Raw genomic sequence first — 19,850 nt, 5'->3', positions numbered from 1 at the left:
TATATATATATATATATATATATATAGAGAGAGAGAGAGAGAGAGAGAGAGGCAGGCACCCGGGAATGAAGTTTTCCTCATTCTAAATCATTCAGCAGTTGGGAAGATCTTTCAGATTTCATGCCTAATTATGCACAATATGGAAAGAGCATGAAAGAATTATCAAAAACAGATTTATCTTGAGCTATATCCATTCATTAAACAACATCTGTTTAGACACCTGTTGTAGATTTCTAGAAGCACTACTTAGTGGATCCTTTAAGCTCCATGAAGAGAGATATTCATGGGAAAGAGGGGGAGGGCGCTTTGTACAATTATCATAGCCCTCCAGGACCATTGTTCCCTAGGCAATGGGATTAGGCATACTAGTCTATGCAAGCATCAAAGAGGAATTCAACTGTAACTGAATTATTATGGACCGGTAAATTTACATCCATGTGGACTGGACCGCCTATTTTTATGCTGCTCGGTCCCTAATGAGCTATGTATGTTCATTTTTTACTTTTTGGCATCACCAGCATGATGCCAAATTCTGTTAGGCATCAGTAAAGAGAGACCAAAAAGTAAACCAACCCAGAGGTACCCTAACCACCAAATTGTAAGGGAGGGTCCCTGGCTAATATTAATCGAAGATGCTAAGGCATTTGGTGTACAAAAAGGTCAAGGATCTATCAACCATAAAACAGGAAACGCTATTGAGCTTCCATACACCCAAAATAACAGAGAGTCAAAAACCAAAGGTATTTCTATTATGTACTTGAAAAGAAGGGAGGAACTGCACAAACTAAATAAACAGCTTTTTATTATGTACTTGAGAAACTCCAAAATACAAAGGTCTAACAGAAATATATTACAAGGAACAGGAGAAGATAACACTATAATCATGTACAAGAACCATTTAACCAGGGGTCTGCAGATATAAATAGAAAACCAAAACTTCGAAGAAACCTTCCTGTAGGGTTGACCTCTAATAGGTTTAGTTGGCAGATGTAATTTCCTTGCTATTTTTCCTACTTATCCGCCTTTGGTTTTGGCACAGAATGTTGTTCTTCATTTGTGTATTGTCATTAGTGATGAAATTATACCTGAAAAGACATATTACAGTCAATAATCTGTTTATAATAAGAAAGAGGAATACAATCAAAAGTTAACCTGAGCATTTTCTGCTTTTTGTTTCTGTAGCTCTTCTTGGGCACATATTAGCCTGCATAAAAATAAAAATAATAAAAGGAAAAGGAAGATAAGAAAAAGAAAAAAAAATAAAATGACTATAATCATTGATGGAAATAATTGGTAAGCTAGAGTCCATGTAGCTGATCCTATTAAGTGGGACTAAGGCCTACATGTGTCGTTTGTTAGAAGCTAGGGCAACATTAAGCATTGCATTGTAGAATGTCACAAATTTAAGTTATGAATACCTCCATTGTAAATCAGCTATTTCATGAATAAGTTCCCTCTTCCTATCATTGGCTGCCTCCAGCTGCAAACCAAAAACCAAATATACATCATTTCTCCTTAAATTAAAATGCATTAGTAGAGAAACCAACTATTTGACCAGTCAATTAGTACAGATACTGTCAGGAAAAAAAAAGTAATTCAAATACTAAAGATGGTATAACCAAAAAAGGTATTATTACCATAAAGTAAGAGCATAAGCAAATGGATTACTAAATTATGGGGTCATCTATTTATAACACAGCATGTCATGGGTGTTTTGTCCCATTTTATCACTCATTTCAGCACTTGAACCTCTGTAACATTCCTAGAAAACCTGATTACACTGGACGTATTTGGAACACATGCATATGTCTGACAATTTATCATTCTAAGAAATAAAAACAAAGATAAATTACAAGGAGAGCAAGAAAAAAAAAAAAGAAATCAGAAAACCAGATAGAGCCTAAAAGAATCAATAAGAAACAGTGCACGATCCACGAGTCAATATATTATTATCTAGCATATATAGATCTTCCGTGATAGTTCAATTAATGAGGCATTTGAACTTTTCAGATGCAAGATGATCAGCTGAATCTAATTCAACCAGACAAGTAAGAACAATTACTATGACATACCAATGATTTCTCCAATGCTCCAGTATTCAGTGGCATCCCTCCTACATCAACTGCATGGTTTGCTAAGACATCAAGTAAGACAAACAATTTGGAATAAATTAAATGCAGATTCAAGAGGAAATAAAATCTGCACCTGTTAAGTCACCAGCAGAGACTTGCTTCATTAGGCTTAGAATAATATCCTGTTGAGGACAACATGGAAAATAAATTTTTCTGAAAAAAAATTAGGCACAAATAGGCCAAACACATGTAGCTAACCCACTCTTTGAACAATATTTGTCTGCAGAACAGACTGCAACGTCTGAAGAAGGGAATGACAATGATTCCGTGCTGTGGCTTCCGATGGTGATGGAAGAAGACTGGACGGATGTTGGGTAAGAACCTATATAACCCATATCATTCTCATAAGATTATTTTATACAATAAAGAACAATTAATCTTGGTTCCACATTGTGTGGTGCAATTAATTATCAGATTAAATCCGCATCTGAAGTTTATATGTCCCATAACTAACAATGCAGAAGTTTGCAATCACCACAAAACTCCTAGATCTCTATACAGGAACAATTACAACCATCTGTAAGCAATAAACCACCTGACTCACCATGAAAAATCAATGTTTACAATTACATCAGAAAAAAACTGGAAGAAAACTAGACTACTAAAAGAATTTTGGTGTGGAATGTAGAAAAAAACTGCAAAATATAAAGATACTGAAGGAAATTCTGGATATTAGAATTTCATACAACAAAATTACATTGGCATAAATATCATTGGAAAGAGATCAAGCCATAAGACATTTAAAAGTCCCATTACAAGTCAAAGAAAGGAAAGTCTTTTGAGTTTCATTAACAGATCCAGTTTATTGACAATTCATGAAGTATATGGATCAAACATGAAAAGATCTCGGATTGATTCTATCTCTCAAATGTGCCACCTTGCCCAACTCATCTGTGTTGAGTCTGAAAGTAAAACAATACTCCAACCACTTTCTGAAGGACATATACAGTATGATTGCATGCAAATAGGAATAATGACTAGAAAGAAAGGAAGTAGCCACAAAAGAAAGTCACATCCAGCTTCTATAACCTTACATAACAGGTGTAATTAAAGGGTAATACTCTTCTGATGCAGATGAGTTATGAGTTATCGAAAATCCTTAAAACTCTTTACAACTTTAAGAGAGTAATTCTAGACTAGAAAACCATGTAGGGTGCACCCTTGCAAGATGGAAACATAACGGTGAGGTGAATCAAGCTTGATATAAGAAGAATTGAAGGATTCATTTTCCTTTAGTCATGTTAAAGCCAAAAGGCCACCACCGTGGTCCATGTGGTGTGTTAGAACACAAAAGTGGGGAACATACATCATATTCAAGTTTGTAAAGGTGACCAGATAAATGTATTTGCTTTGTGAACAGCAACTGAACGTAAATGCATGAGAGAGAGAGAGAGAGATTCTTACGCTTTGACTAATAAGACATAGGGTAAATTCCATGCAGCACCTCAAGGTTTAGCAAAAAGGCACCGACCAGCATTGTGTTTTGGAGATGACAAAGACCTCCCTTGACTTTTGAAAACTCATAAAACTTTGCCCATTATTGTTACTTAACGGTAATTAACTTTTAAAAATGTCAAAAATACCTTATTGACTCTCTTCCCCATCTCTCTTTATCTCTCCTCTGTAATTAGAGAAAGAAGCAAAAAGAGAAAATTACAATAACCACCCCTAAGGTTTGACATAATTGCAAGAACCATCCCCATGTTCTAGAATAGCAATAACGTCCCTGGCTGTTAAATGAAGGAACAAGATGACCATTTTACCTTTTATTCTCTCTTTTATCCTTTGATTTTAGAAAAATAAAATAAAATAAGAAAATAGACAACCAATGGTCGTCGACTATCAGCCGCTGATGACTACTAGGTTAATCTGGATTCAATCAAACCTTCATTTGGGCTTGATGGCCAACCCTGATTTTGCTTCATCTAAGCTTGTGATTGAATCCAAATGAAGTTCAAGAGGGTTTGATTCAAACCCCTTCAAGTTCAAGGGGGTTCTAATCGAACCCAAATCAACTCATTTGGTTCATCAAACCTTCATTTGGGTTCAATTTGAGCCCTAGGTTCAATGAGCCTAGATGAACCTTTATCTGGGCTTTGATCAAAACCAAACCCAGATGAACGAAATCTAGTAGTGTTGAAAAAGAAGAGATGTCTTGTTCAACCTAGTACTAACTACATTGTTGTGAACAATTGTCATCACTACCATGAAGAGCCATGGAAGACCAAGAGAGAGAAAGAAATAAAGGAGAAAGAAAAAATAGTTTAAGAAGAGAGAGAATGGAAAATAAAAAAATAAAAAAAAGTTTTTGAAGGGTATTTTGGCCATTTTAAGTATTTAACTGGGTTAACTAAAGGCAAGGGAGATTGTAATATAGTATTAGAGCTCCCAAGAGTGCTCTTTGTATTTTCTCAAACATCAGGGCTAGTGTAATACCCAAGATTTTTAAGAAAATTCAAAGAATAAGATATGGTGATTTTAAAAAAAAATGGCTTGAGGGTATTTTGGTAATTTGGATTCCTATCTCAAGGGTATTTTGATAAATGTTGGAATTGGATAACAATGTAATTTCTCGAAAGATTTGGGGTCCTAGTGTAATTTTTAAAAATTATTAGGGATTTTAACATAATTCCCATAAATTTTCAAGGCTTAAGTGAAAACTTAACTTGCAGTGGCCTTGGTATTTATAGAAGGCATGGTGCAATATATCAAAAGTTAAAGGGTTGGAATAAAGGGCTGAATTGGAATTAAACCAAACATTGAGGCGTTAAAGTAAGAATTTGACAAAGTTGGAGCTTATTGGAAACTTTGCTAGCGACATCATCTTAGCAAGCTATGGCAACCTACGATTAGGCTAATCATGGCCTAGGCAACTTGCTAACAAAAAAATTGGGTAAGCGTTTTTGATCAGTGAGTTCTAAGGGTTCTAAAGGTGATGTACTCAGGAGTGATTTGGTGTACAAATAAGAGAGTTATGTGTTCGTTGAAAAATTGGGGCTTTTTTGGAAAAACCAATCTAGTGAAAAAGAAACTACAACTGTAGCGGTCGTTTTGGTCCAAAAATAAAGGGACAAGAAAAGAATAAAAGAAAAAGAAATTAAGTCGTTGTAGTTCCTTATGACGAGGAAGATGTTGGAAAAGATCAAAGGTTGCCTAAATCTTAGGCATGTGAGTCTTAACACACGAGGCTGGGCTGTGCCTGAACGCAACACGTGGTGTGAGCGTATGTGGCACATGCGTTGGAAAATAAATAAAGGAAGAAAAGAAAATAACAAGAAGAAAAATGACAAAATTTTCAAAAACTTATTTTGAAACAAGGGCACGTGATGGGCAAGTTCGAGGTTCAAAATGCATTTTGCACACATCATTAGAGACCAACACGCAAATTGAGAAAGTGGATTTTAGTCACTAGTTAACAAATCAGAGTAGTTTTCCCCAAAAACCCTAATTATTTTATGTGCATTGTTGATTGTCATATCTATTGCTGATTATGATGCATAAAAAAAAATTATGTTACTTGCATTAGACATTCGACTTGCATATATGTTATTACTTGATCATGATAAGAATGAAAACTTAATTTAGAGGATCATTTTCATTATTCTTAAAGCGACGATTAATGAGATGGCAATCGTAATTGCATCCTGGCCTAGGGATAAATGCTAAATAACTAAACATCTAGAACACAATCGAATTACATCATGCACATTCATTATGCACGAAAATGTATTTAAACCTTCGCTAAGTGATTCAATATTTAATATAATATATTTAAACGTGTCTAGTGACTAGTAAATCAGTAACAACAAAACCTAAGTGATTCAATATTTAGCACAACATATTTAAACGTGTCAAGTGACTAATAAATTGGTAACAGCAAAGGCAAGGAAAAGAGTAAGGGTATTTTTGTAATCTTACAATATTATGTATTTAGTTTATGTTTTCAATTTAAATTATATTTAGAACTCTCGAATATTTTATAGATATATTTCTAAAACTATATGTTGAATAAATACATATTCAAAGTTATGTATTTTCTTCTTAGATTACAATCTAAACTATATTTCACCCTACAACTATTATTATGATTACTTGTCTTTAATTTTAATTTTATTGAAGATGTTATGTTAAAAGGTAAAAAGAAATCTTGAGAAATTTTTGGATCTAAAAAGAGAAAAAAATCTCATATATAACCTAAGACTGGAGTGTTATATATGGGTAGTTCTTACATTTAACTGAAACGTCATGGCATCGCCTGTAATTTTCTGAAGAAAAAAAAAAATGGAAAATACTAGCGACCGGTGGCCGGTTGTCATCGCCGGCCACCACCACGACGGACTTCGACGAAGCGAGAGAGAGAGCTCAAAGCTTCGGCCCCGAATAACGTAACGGAGCGATTCATCCATGGCAGTCGGTAACCCCCTCACTCCCTCCCTCTCTCGCACTCTCTCTATCTATCTGAACCCCAGCATCGTTGGGTCCGATTGAGAACCCCATTGGTGGGGGGTTCTCTGCAAAATGAACCTATCCGCTAGGGGTTGCAATAGAGAACTAGTTCGGCCATTTCCGAGCTATTACGGAGGGAGAGAGGGAGGGAGGGAGCTAGAGATCGTAGAGCTGGATGGAGCCATCGGCCGATGGCAGGAGGGAGTCGTGGGACTCTGAACAAGTGCGTAGACACCATCAGTGGTGTCGTCGAAGGAGGCGAATTCCATGGGCCTGCCAACAACGGAGAGCGGTCGAGGTCATGGAAGCGGCTATTGCCAAGGATGCCGGAGTTTTGGGCAATGTCGACTGTGAGGCAGTGTTTCAACAGAGCTTCCTCGTCTTTGGAATTGGGCTTTATCTCTAATATTTGGTTCTGCCATGGTCGACGGCGGAGAGACAGAGAGTTGGAAGAGGGTTGGTCGATTGAAGGGAGTTCAAAAACGTGACGAAATGATCGATACCTTTTGTCAGGCCCCAAAGCGAAATCTACCCCAAGACATATAATCAATGACGATATTCAATTCCAAAGTAAATTTCAATGCAGCCTAATTCGAAAATTGCTACTTGGCTCCCTCCATTGTGTAAATACCAATTGCCCAATGCCATCCTTGTTATGTGATAATTCAACTTCAGTTTGATTTTTAAGCAAACGATTCTCTCTCTCTCTCTCTCTCTCTCTTGTGAGCCAATCATTTGCTTAAGCAAAGTATTTTGGCAAACACTCATTTTGTCCTTAAAAGAATTCATCCACATAACTCTCCCTAGCTCACTCCACAACTCTCTCTCTCTCTCTCTCTCTCTCTCTCTCTGTTAACTCAATCAACCTCAAAATCTGTGAGCCAAGCAAAGTCGAATACTCAAGGTGCATTTGAAAACCACCACAGTGATGCTATGACCAACCAGGCAATAGCTGACTTGCAGTTGCAGGGAACATATCATTGGATTAGGAGATCCAACACCAAACATACAGCTATGCACCCATAAATGGAATCACTATTCTACATGACATCCAATTAACATTGTTAAAACAAATTGTCTCCATTAAACAAAACCAAATTCACTCCCTGCGTATGCTGGCTGCAAGCACAAACTTCCACCCAAAAATGAAATTATCACCAACTCCATGGGCCTATGTCTTCAACAATGATAGACCTAGTGTTTCTGCCGTGCTACCACCCCATAATAATCAATCATGACCACCAAATTAACCGTCAACCTCAATCACTAAAACAATTATCCATGGCTTCTTCACCCACAACCACTGCCACAGCCACTGTATGGGTTACCACTGGCTAACCACGCAAGCGTAGGTCTGAGGCCTAATAAAAACAATCCACCAATCTCTCTCTCTCTCTCTCTCTCTGTGTATAGCTAATGCGCACTTGCACACAAGGCACAGTCATTTTGACTAGTGGTTGTCGCCCTTATTAGACGTCAACTAATAATCTTAATCTAATCTCCAAACCAGAGAAGCAAAATTCCAGCTAAAGTAAACAATGCTATCTAGATAGAAATCTAAATTTCACCAGCCAGACCACCTAGCCAGTAACGTACATGACCATTTGCCGTCGCCATAACTATAAGCAGCTTCCATTTCTCTCTCTCTCTCTCTCGCTAAAAAACGCTTTGCAAATGCAAAGTGACTTGTGGACGTGTCCATTTATCTATGCTGATCTTTAATGGTGGTTGTAGTGCAAAAACAATGGAATTAATGGAGTGGGGGACTAGCTGGTGGTTTTATATGCAGAGAAGATGATGCCTCAAGGAGTTTAAAATCATGAGGAGTTTGGGTTTCTTTGTAAAAATGGATGGGATAAGTGTAAGGTGGATGGTGGAGCAGTTGCCAAGATTCAGGGTTCAACGGGGAGAGAGAGAGAGAGTTTAGATTGATCATTTTAAAAGATTTACACAGTTGTTATTTATTTAATAGCGAGAGTTCAAAAATTCAAGTCTTAACCCATTTGTGCAATAATACGGAGAAAGGAATGACACTCATATTTCCCAAAATTGACAGTGCTGTCAAATATGTTCCAATCAATTAAAGGTGTGAATGTAAATTTAACCTTAGTTTTAATTGATACTTTGTGTGACTGAGCTGACTTGAAAAGTACAAACCTGCATGCTGTAACTCTTTTGCATCATAGGAGAGGGGGCCACCTGACAAGAGATGTTGATTGTTATCATTATGAAAATGACTACATCAGGATCACCGAATACAGATAGTAAAAGGTTACCTTTCCTAAGTCTACATTCTCGGATGTAACCTTGAAACGTCCCTTTTGCTGGATAACTGGCTTTGCCTTCTCATCAAGCTCGTCGACATTTGCTGTAACAATAAAATCTGAATTAGATGAGTAGTATGAAAATGCCCTGGATACCAAATAGAGCCAAAGCAACCAACCAAAAGAATTCACAACTTTACATTCACACAAGATCCCAGGGAACTCAGAAATCACAAACAATATTTACTTGCCTCTAGAGGGTATTTCAAGAGGTGCGTCATCTACTCCGGGTGCAACAGATCTACCAGAACTTGAGATGCTTTGGAGATGATTTTGCAATTTATCACTGAAAATTTCAAGAATTTCACTAGAAACCTGTTGTAAATTGCAACATAATGGCATAACACGTTGCAAGAGTGCAGTTTCTTGATGTTCAAAGAACAAGGCAAAAAATGGGAATAGGGAGGAGAGAGAGGGGGTGGAGATGGAAGGAGTGAGGGAGAGTCCGAGTCAAAGAACAAGAATTAAACTGACAGCTGTTTCTGTTAGTTGAGCAATGCATATATTTCAAGAAGTGTGACATAGGTAGCTAATTTAAAATTTCAAACAAAAAAAAGAACAAGAATTGATCTACTATCAACATATTAGGAATGGTATTAGTGCAGGTTCCGGATGCAACACAGTTCCACTACCCGTTAGCATCAACGGAGATTAAGGAAAGACTGACTGCTGAGGATAGTCAACAAAATAGTTAAAGTATGTTTAGCATCTTCCAAAACCAAATATTTTAGGCTTCACCTCCACATGGCTAGCAATGAGTCCCGCAGAAAGCTGAATCCATGCATAAAACTTTCTAAAATCAAGGAACATGAGCCTCCTTCTGTAAAGCCTGTGTGGGCTCAATGCTTTGACATACTTTTCATGATAAGCAAAATTACATAGAAGAGAAAACAAACCACCTAAACGGGGAGAACCAATGAAAGTGACCTTTCATATCTATTTCACCCCCCCCCCCCCCCCCCCCCGATGCTTTTATATCTAATCAGTGTGGGATTGGAACTTTCCTTTTTTTTATCACTTGAACACTCAATTGTCTTCTAATCCACCCAAAAAGGGGGTGTGAGGCTATCAAGGTTGTTAAATAGACTAGCAGATGCCACTTATTGTTTCATTGGTTCATTCAACCTTGTCCTGCATCTGTTAGCAAATCAAGTGATAATAGTTTTATAGAACTGCAGATTTTGGAATAGAATGTGCAATCCTGATCCTGGTCCCTTGTGAGGCTCTCTCTCCCTTTGGTTGCTGTTGGATGTTTTGTTGCAAACAGAAAAAGCCATCCCCACTCGGCACTATGATGGATTCAGTGTGAATTTTTCCAGAACAATATTGATTCTCCATGATGTAAAAAAAGGTAAGTGGGAATGCAATGAGATGAACGCTATGGTACTACAATTGTCAGATACTGTATAGTTTTCTCAGCACAGGCATTCATTGGTGACTGGCCCAGATCAAATACGTGTTAATTTTTAACTCTACAAGTGCCAGCAACTCTAGACTCAAAAATTAGCTGACAGAATTAACTAGCAGATCGATATTGAAAAATAAGCTAGCATAGCTCCCTTCTTCCAATGTCAACATGAAGGCTATAACTTGAGCACAAATCACCAGGATCACAGGAATTTTCTGGTGGCCCTGATCACAAAACTAATAGCCATAGGTATGCATAAAGGAAAAGCATACAGAAATTTGTAAATTCCCCATTAAGTTGAATTGTGAATGCCAGTATTATATTCTGCTCCCAAATAGTAAGAGGCATAAAAAGGTAGCACGCCTACCTGAAATGTAGCATTTCAAACAAAAGTCAAAAAAGATTTTGGAGTCATGTACCATACCTCTCTCCATTGGTAGGGAGACAACTAGAATCTGGAAAAATGAGGTTGCCCAATGAACCTCCCCTCCTTGGAAGACCCAGCACAGCCATGCCATCAAATAATTTTCCACTACCTTCCAAACAAGGTTTTCTGGCCAAATTACTTTCAACACCATCCACAAAATGGGGAGAAGAATTTTGTGAAACTTGGTGCTCATTAGTTGAACTAGCAACACTTGAATCATCTTCAGATTTCTCGTGTTTAGTTCTGGAAAAATAAAACAAAATTGTTTATCTGATATAAGTTGGATGGCAACCTTTGCCCATGCAGAAGTCATAAGAAAGAACTACATTAAGTAAACATTTAATGAGACAAATCACATGTATATAGATCTCAAACAACATGATATCATGACAGTAACAGGAATCAACAGAAGAAATCATACAAGGTATTGAGCGCAGCTGAGTCTTCTGATGGACAAGATGATTGATTCTGCATCAGATCATTATTTTCCTGTGGAGCACCATATCGTTAGGAACTGTAGAAAGACCCATATTTCAGTATAGACAACCATCGGAAGAGTCTGGACATACTATATCTGAAGCTTGTGAATAGTAACCAGAAAACTGATGCTGAAGTTTCTTTTCAGGGTCAAGCCCAGATGAAACTGTGCTTCCTTCTTGATCTTTTTCATATATAATGTCCTCATCCTGGATCTGGACAAAAAAAAAAAGGGTATACACATGTTGATCAGTTAAACTAGACTTACAATAATTCAGTGAGTTCGGAAAAGAAAATATGAGCAGAACATATTTGCCAGGTATTCTACCAGGGAAGCTTGTGCCTTCATGTCTTCAAGATTGAAGTTCCAACCACTAATCCCTCGTTTGTATTCATTCTATATCATATGCAAAAATGCACACATAAACCAGCTAGTTACAACATAATAAACAAAAATCTGTTTTAACATCATCTATGTTAACCAATAACCACTTGTGCCAAAAGCTTAAATTGTTAGGGAAAAAGCTTAAAAACGTATTTCAAGCATTTCAACTCCCCTCTCATGGCAACTACATTTCTCTTTTTTCTTATTTTCTCACATGGACAGGCCAAACAAGTTGCACAAACAGATACAAAACAAGGATGCACAACAAACACATATAAGAGAGAACAAAAACATATTACAAGAGATGAAACTGAGCACCTCCTTGAACCGAAGCTCTAATGTGAGGTTAATATATACATCAAAGAAGCCAAAGTTAAGATATATACCAAGTAAACCAAGAAGCTAAGATATAACACATTGCAAAAATTTTAACTACCAAAGAAGAAGCCAAATATATACATCAAGCATTCCCACAGTCCAAAACAGCAATTGACAGTAATCTAAAACCAAAACAGCCAGTAAGAACATAACAGAAAGAAATATCTGTGAATCAGTAAGTTGTTCCTAACTGCATCGTTGTCTGTTTTTTTTCTTCCTTTCTTGCACTTTCTTTTCTTTTCTTCTTCTTCCTTTTTGTTTTGTTTGCTTCAAGGGCGGGGGGGAAGTTGTGTTGGCCATGCTTTTATCTTATAATCCACAAGTTCCTAGAGAAACTTGATATATTAAACCACCGAATTGGAATTAGAGCAGCAACTTATATATAACCCAATCAAGTAGAGCTTGGTTCAATTAGTAGTATCCTTATTTAAAATTTTAAGATATCTATAAGGTTGCATGAGACAGCATGATAAGAGGAAACCTTTTTCAAGGCATCCTCAATAAGAGAAAACCATGCAAACAAGGGCATGACCGAGAAAGAGAATAAAAAGATAAAGATAAAATTGCAGATCTGGTACAGCTACCCGGGGGGGGGGGGGGGGGGGGGGTGGAGAATAGTGGGTATCCTCTGGTCTTGATACATAGTATACAAATTAGTGATAGTCACAGATCACAAACCTGGGTGATTTAAAAAAAGAAAAAGAAAGATGTAATTTGATCATTCATATAGTTATGGTAGAAGAAACAAAACACTCCATGTAAGGAGTTTCTTGGAAAATGAGTTCAGGGAAAGCAACTGCATAATCATCATGATAAACAGTGTTGTAATAATCATACATAACATGCAGTTCACATTCACCAATAGTGTAACAATAATATCAGAGTCACATGCACAACTTACATCTAAGAAACAATTGAAAACAATATTTAGTTCAGAGGATTTCTAGTGGGCAAAGTGCACCAAAGATAAAAATGTAATTCCATTAAACCAATCTAGTGAGATAAGTAAGGGAACTATAACAGGATGCATTGCTCCCAGTACAGCAAATGATCAATATTTGTTTATCTTAGCAACGGATGGATCCTAATACAGACCTGTGACATCTCCTCCATTTGCCCATCTGGTATTTTCTTCTGTGCTACCATATCTTCTTCCTTTTTCTGCAGATAATTGTGGCATCTTGATTAGTAAAGAACCCATAATCAAATATAAATGTCTCACCAGTATGAGAAATCATATCCTCAAAATTAACATATTGAATCATTGACCTTCAAGGCTTTAAGACGATCACCAAGGGTTGGAAGCCCTTCCAAAAGTTTTCCCGCTATATAATCATTTGACTTAGCTTGTTTAAAGAAGGAATGCTTTAACAATTTGCGTGCACAAGGCCGTTTGGAAGGATCTTTCACCAAACAACTAGCAATCATCTGCTTAAATGACTAGGGAAAAAAAAAGTTGAAATTGAGATGAGATTATCAGGACCAGTCTGGAAGTCAAAGCCACGTTTATAGATATATACCTTAGAAAACTTCTTATCCCTCTCATAATCAAGGCCAGGAGGAGCATTTTGCAAGGTCATAAGCAATACCTGAAAACTTTGAATTAGCTTTACAGTGACCATTAAATATGCAAATAAAAGCAAGTTTGCTGCATATCATGTGTTCACCTTCATTGGAGGATACTTTGAGAAAGGAGCATGACCATGGGCAAGCTCTAAAGCAGTAATGCCAAAGGACCAGATGTCAGCCCTGCATAAAACTATTGGAATAAGAACATATAAAGTCTATAACTACAGGTACAAAAAGAGAAAAAAAAAAAGAAAAATAAACACTTGCAAGAGATATATAAACAGACTTGAAGTCATAACCATGTAATTGCTCCATAACCTCAGGTGCCATCCTGCAAAGATATATCCACTGGTTAAGGGAATAGTCCTGGCCACTGTTTGGATGTAACGATATAATATTGGTGTTCTTAAGCATGCCAGTTTTATCTGCTCTACAATTAATGATGTCCGAACTTGGAGTAAGTCTTTCCTAAGAAAGGATAACGGCAAGCACTCTGCAACGTTACCCACCAAATACATGACAAAATTAACCTAAGAAATTGTGGTATACTTTTCATAAAAGGCATACCAGCATGGTGTCCCAACAAATGTATTCCTTGTCCGTTGTCTATCACCAGAATCAAACAAGCTAGCAGATACACCAAAATCTCCAAGCTTAATTGCACCTTGTGAATCAATAAGAATATTTCCAGCCTATTAAAGACAAAAGATAGCAATAAAATCCTGATTATAAACTAAGTACACATACTTTTCGTGGTAAAAAAAAAAATATGTCCATCAACAATAGGTATATAAGAATAATATAGGCTTGTAATTTCAATTGAAGTATATAATATCATATTCTTTCATGCATATGAAATTTTAATATCTTCTTAAAATTCTATCAAGATCTCCTACATCTACTGATCAGTTCTATACAAGACAAACTGATCTCCAGTCCCAAGATTTTTTTTTCCTCTTTCAATTGGCAGGTATGGAGCTGAGATTTGCCTTTGTGAGAAGTCAAAAGGTCCTCTTTGTTAACAGTGACCTATGGTTGTCCTGCTGAGCATCCAGCTCAAGTTTCTTGGACCAAAACTGATGCTTAAAAATCAATACTACAAGTAGAGGGTGTAGCCTATGTGGTCAGGGCCTACTCAGGTATCATGGACTTAACAGATATCACTTACAGATCATTCTTTTGCTTTTCTATGCTCACTTGGACTAGATTGTCTGCAGCTAGAGCTGTTAGTCTACAGTAGGCCACTAAGTCCTCAAGGAAGAGACCTGATTGTTTAGAAAATAGGTTGAGTAATTAAGTAATAGTGCATCCTAACAGTTGGTTTTAGTATAAATTAAAGAAATAAAAGGTAAAAGTGAAAAGTTTTGAGATTAATCTATCAAAAAAAAGAAGTAGAAGTAGAAGAAGAAGATATGGAGGGTCGATACTCGGCTAAGTGAAGGCAAGTCACTTCTAATTAGCTTTCTTCTTACAATGAAATCAAATAGCAAGACCACTACAATACATATAGAACTGGCTTGAATGGATCTGATGATATCTGCAGTAAAGAATTTTCGGTTCTTGATTTACTTTTCTGCTTGGTGGGAGAACAGAGGGATGTCTCCTCCCAAAATCCAATAGTTTAACTTACAAGTATACACATCCACCAAGTATCCAGAAATAATAATTCCCATTTTGTGGTTTTTTAACTTATGCACGTTGGGTGTGCAAAATATGAGCATAACATAGATGAGGATGCTAAGATGGATGTATAGCTATAATAGAAAAGATAAAGTTAGAAATGTGGTTATTCTTAAAAAAAGTAGGAGTGGCTCTTGTTAAAGATAAGATGGGTGAAACACAAGTAAGAGATTATTTGTCTTAGCATAAATTTTGGTCAAAGGGAGCTCATAAGCTACCTCAAAACAAGATATCTTTATTTGTTAAAATAGTGTTCTGTCCTTTTTTCATTTTAATAGTTCTGACACCTTATAAGCTTTTCTCTTTCCAAATATGTAACTATATATTTGACAGTATGACACATTTTATCCAAACACTTAACAGCTTATTAGCAAAGAAGCTCTTATAACTAATAAGCTACTATTGTTTAAGCCAAGCCAAACAGGCTCTAAGACAGTCTGGTCATGTGAAAAAAAGATCAATAGAGGCTGCTTTGAGGAAATTGGATGAAACGGAACAAATATTTAGCAAAAGAAATAGAGGAAGACCAAGATAAACTTGGCAGGAGAAACTTTAAGGTATGATATTAGTTAAAGGACCTTATAGAAGATAGGTCAACTCATGTAACCAAGCCCACATAGTGGGATAAAGGCTTCGTATGTTGTTATTTTAAGCCAGCAATGACATTGTTTTCTAGCATATAATTTGTAGTAATTGTAGGACCAGGATGACCTGTGTGGGAAAAATATTATGTTATATTTTTGTGAAACATCAAAAGGGCCCAAAGGTTGGGGGGCCATTTTGGCAACCGTGGGCTGCCCATTTGAGCGCCCACTGGAGGGCCATGTTGGCAGCCACCATTGGCCCGGCCCAAGCCCTTTGGCTTTTGGTTTTTGTCGTGTAACCTGCAGCCGGTTCCTTTGCACGATCTCATCCAAGCCGTTGCAGCTTCTTTATCTTGTGCAATCTCAGCCATCCAGTTGCATTATTTATCTCACGCCTCGAGATTGATGAAAAATCGATGGAAGACGAAAGAATAGGGGGGTTAGACGAGAGAGTTGTCATTTAGGGTTTCTCTCTCTCTCTCTCTCTCTCTCTCTCTATGTGTAAATTTCTGTATAGTCCGTCTTCTTGTTCATATGTGTTCTTTGGTTTTTTTGTTCTAAGGTAAGCTCTTAATCTGTTAGTGATTCTGAGTTTTTGTATAGAGAACCAAGGTTGTTTTTGGGTTTCGATTTTTGTGTAATCAGATTGAATATATATAGTGGAGTGAGCTCTTCTCACCGGAGCTCAAGTGGACGTAGCCCCTATTTGGGGTGAACCACTATAAATCGTGTGCCTCTTGTTTCGTTTATGCGTTTAATATCTTTTGTGTTGTCTTTAGACTCTCAGTCAGATTTGTTGATATCATCAGTGCTTGATTTTGACTGTGTTTGTGGAGATTTGTTATCTCTGTTTATTCGTAACATATTAATTGCAGAGTAACTAAACAATAAACAAACTAGATATATCATTTTTGAGGCGTCAAGACTCTGTAGCTTTTGAGTTACTTGAAATTCATCCACTAGCAGATATTGTCAGAGAGACGTTCAAATTCTATCAAACATATAAAGAATTTCAAAAGTGTTCTCACTTCAATCTATTTAAAAAAAAAAAAAAAAAGAGTAAGAAAGATATGCATGTAATTGTTAGAGCAGTCATTAACAGAATCCTGCATGGATTCATGATAAGGTCATAGAAAATAACTATTTAAGATATAACCAATAAATATTCACCTTGACATCACGATGTATGTGTCCATGATGATGAAGATATTCCAAGCCCTTCAACACCTCACGCAGAACTGTTGCAATAACAGCCTCCTCAAAACCATCAGGATGAGCAGCCTTCAATATATGGAGACAAGAACCTCCAGCCATGAATGGCATCACAACCCATAGATTATGACCGCTTACAAATGAGCAATGTGCTTTAACGACATTAGGGTGGTCAACCAGAAGCATGGTCTGCGCTTCACGACATATTTTGTCCTGAAATGGGATCAGAAAGAGCCAAACCACTAATTTATTTAATCAATATACAGATATATAACAATAGGGGCAGGCAATACACACTGTTAAGACAACTGCTAGAAGAAAGAAGTAGATATCTGAATCCAAAAGTTAAACATGAGATAAAACAGTCAAATTCATTCAACTGGGATTCCTAATTTCTATACTAATGAAACCAGCAGCCCATTTTTATTTTTCATTCACTTGGCATAGTTTGCCTCAAAAAGTCACAGTAAGACATAAAGTCCTGGAAAAGAAAATTTTACATATTTTTTTGCAAAGTATAAGAACAGGAAAAGGCCATTGAAACACTTAGATAATTTGCTAAAGGCCCCACTGGACTTCCAACAGTAACATTCTTTTGTCCTTGAACTGAAAATTCAACTTCGAGAAACCAATAGAACAAAAAACTTAAATTCAAAAAGTAGCCAAAATTATGTTTTTGTCCTATGAATACTGACTTTTTTGCATAAGAAACTAGCTCTTAACCCTTAAAATTTTGAAAGCTTGTCTTGACCGCCTGATAACGTATGAAAATTTACTTTCCTATGAACAAAATTCCATATCCTTTCCACAAATTCACCAACAATGCCCTCATCTAGTAATCTGCATACCGCAGCCAAGCCCATTCATACAACATTTTCAAACCTATCTATCAGCACATTAAACCCCGTATCCGATTGAATCGATACGGCGGCTTTTCGAGCCACTTGTCCCAATTCATTCTCTGATCAATTCAAACATTTTCTACAAAAACCGAGAACGCAGAATCCAAGGCAGTGCGGTTACCAGATCACAGTTGTGGCGTTCAAAGTCAACGATTTTGATGGCGACGATCTCGTCGAACGGGACGCACAGGGCGCGAAGGACTGAAGCGCTGACGCCTTGCCCTACCTCCTCGTACGGAGTGTAGTGCTCCGCCCCAATGGGATATGTCTTCTTCTCCATCGGTCACAATCTTCCGCCGAAGACGGCGACGCGAATGAGCAAATCCATGACGTCGAGTAAGGCGATACAGCGAATTTGACTAAAGAGACGCAACTTAGGAACGGATAGAAATGGAATTGGGAATGTTTGAGGAGGAGGAGGAGGAGGAGGATGGTGGTGAATGAGGAGGAACAAGGGGATTGGTCTCCGCTTTGTCGTGAGAGGGATGGAGAGCGGGCGAGTCGCGTTGCCGCTCGAACAAGGAAATGCAATTTGCCTGCTGGAATCCCTCCCTCCCGCCACTACCTAAGTCTTTTGTCCGTTATCAATCAATTATTCATCCACTTATATTATTTTAATAATATTTCTTTTATAAACCTATAATCATACTACTCTTTCATCATTATGTACACCTTAAATTACACAATGAGGTAAAAATATCCAAAATACCCTATGTCTCAATACACCTCATATTGAGGCTCAGGGATATTTTAAATATTCTTACATCATTGTGTAGTTCAAAGTGTATATAAATTGATTTCGATCAACTGACTGTACAGAACATTTTACTTTTTCGATGTTGAGAGGCCGGTTTTCTTTTTCAAAGTTATCAAGAAACGATGTTAAAATTAATTTTAAATTAATTAAGAAAAATTTGACTTAAAATATCATTTTAATATAAGATATAAAAAATAATAATAATAATTAGTCAAGGCCAACCCATTAGGTGGCAATGGCTTCTGAGTAATTCTCGAGAACCAAAACCTAGGATGAATTCTAACAATTACTTAAACTTAGTAAATAGTGAATTTCGATTAGATTTTAATTAAAGAGATAAAAGAATAAGATATAATATATTATTAATTATTAATTTTTTAACTAATTACTAGATAGATTTCAAGAACAACGAGAAAGTAGCGTGGGTTCTAGATCCTAGCAATCACCAACAAGCCATCAAGGGCCAAAGAATCCACTTTTTTTCTTAAAATTTTTATTTTATATTAAATTTTATTTAATTTAATTAAAAAAAATATTATTGGTACATCATGGTATATGTCTTGGACTAAATAATGATGTTTCAATATCTAAAATGCCCTCACCTAAAGCGTAATAAGACGAAGGATATTTATATCATTTATGTGTATTGTATAGTTCAAGATGTACATAAATAATATACAAATAGTATGACTTTTTAACTAATAAGTTAAGACTCAGTGAACTTATAGAAAGTAACCTCAACCTATAGAAAATGATGATGATCTTCCTTAATTTTCTTAACTATATATGCATCAATTTCTCGCTAAACGCAAAATTGTTAATTTTTTATTATGTGAATAAGATTTCATAGAAACAAAAAATTCAAAGATGAGTAAAGACATATCCCGAGTCTCACAATAAAAATTGAAGAAGACAAACATACACAAAATGCTATAATCTCTTTCTCTATTCTCTTAGTGAAAGATTTTTTTTGTTTCTCTTTTTCTTCTTTTCTCTAACAATCATGGTAGTGACAATAAGGCATGATTTTTGGAGCTTTCTTTTCCTTTTTTTTTTTATTTTTCTATAAATTGTTTTCTTTTTTCTCTTTTAATAAAATAAATCAACCTAACAATGACTAAGTTCATTAGAATACAACCAATTGGGATCCTAGTATTCCAAGGTATGAG

General features: G+C 36.4%; 1 protein-coding gene across 3 annotated transcripts in view; it reads right to left on the bottom strand.

Moving 5' to 3' along the window:
• Nucleotides 1–750: 750 nt before the first annotated feature.
• The window catches only part of LOC127789881 (uncharacterized), a 65,841-nt gene continuing 46,741 nt past the window's right edge, over nucleotides 751–19,850 (bottom strand). For 2 of the 3 annotated variants that reach the window (XM_052318945.1, XM_052318944.1), the window contains 20 exons: nucleotides 16,981–17,235; nucleotides 14,114–14,238; nucleotides 13,833–13,877; nucleotides 13,645–13,726; nucleotides 13,498–13,566; nucleotides 13,247–13,417; nucleotides 13,073–13,138; nucleotides 11,543–11,611; nucleotides 11,307–11,429; nucleotides 11,159–11,226; nucleotides 10,735–10,980; nucleotides 9,094–9,188; nucleotides 8,855–8,946; nucleotides 8,736–8,777; nucleotides 2,335–2,454; nucleotides 2,206–2,254; nucleotides 2,073–2,122; nucleotides 1,419–1,480; nucleotides 1,153–1,204; nucleotides 751–1,085 (listed from right to left, as the gene is read on the bottom strand). In XM_052318945.1, the coding sequence (XP_052174905.1) occupies nucleotides 1,080–1,085; nucleotides 1,153–1,204; nucleotides 1,419–1,480; nucleotides 2,073–2,122; nucleotides 2,206–2,254; nucleotides 2,335–2,454; nucleotides 8,736–8,777; nucleotides 8,855–8,946; nucleotides 9,094–9,188; nucleotides 10,735–10,980; nucleotides 11,159–11,226; nucleotides 11,307–11,429; nucleotides 11,543–11,611; nucleotides 13,073–13,138; nucleotides 13,247–13,417; nucleotides 13,498–13,566; nucleotides 13,645–13,726; nucleotides 13,833–13,877; nucleotides 14,114–14,238; nucleotides 16,981–17,235 (1,887 nt within the window). In that variant the 3' untranslated portion in view covers nucleotides 751–1,079. Of the gene's footprint in view, nucleotides 1,086–1,152; nucleotides 1,205–1,418; nucleotides 1,481–2,072; nucleotides 2,123–2,205; nucleotides 2,255–2,334; nucleotides 2,455–8,735; nucleotides 8,778–8,854; nucleotides 8,947–9,093; nucleotides 9,189–10,734; nucleotides 10,981–11,158; nucleotides 11,227–11,306; nucleotides 11,430–11,542; nucleotides 11,612–13,072; nucleotides 13,139–13,246; nucleotides 13,418–13,497; nucleotides 13,567–13,644; nucleotides 13,727–13,832; nucleotides 13,878–14,113; nucleotides 14,239–16,980; nucleotides 17,236–18,045; nucleotides 18,470–19,850 lie in introns of those variants that run through there. The other variant, XM_052318943.1, reaches the window with a different exon arrangement.

Source organism: Diospyros lotus, chromosome 14 (assembly GCF_014633365.1).
Source record: "Diospyros lotus cultivar Yz01 chromosome 14, ASM1463336v1, whole genome shotgun sequence".
In the NCBI taxonomy this organism is placed as follows: Eukaryota; Viridiplantae; Streptophyta; class Magnoliopsida; order Ericales; family Ebenaceae; genus Diospyros; species Diospyros lotus.
Note: the sequence above shows the minus strand (reverse complement) of the source record. Positions and strands in the feature narration are given on the sequence as shown.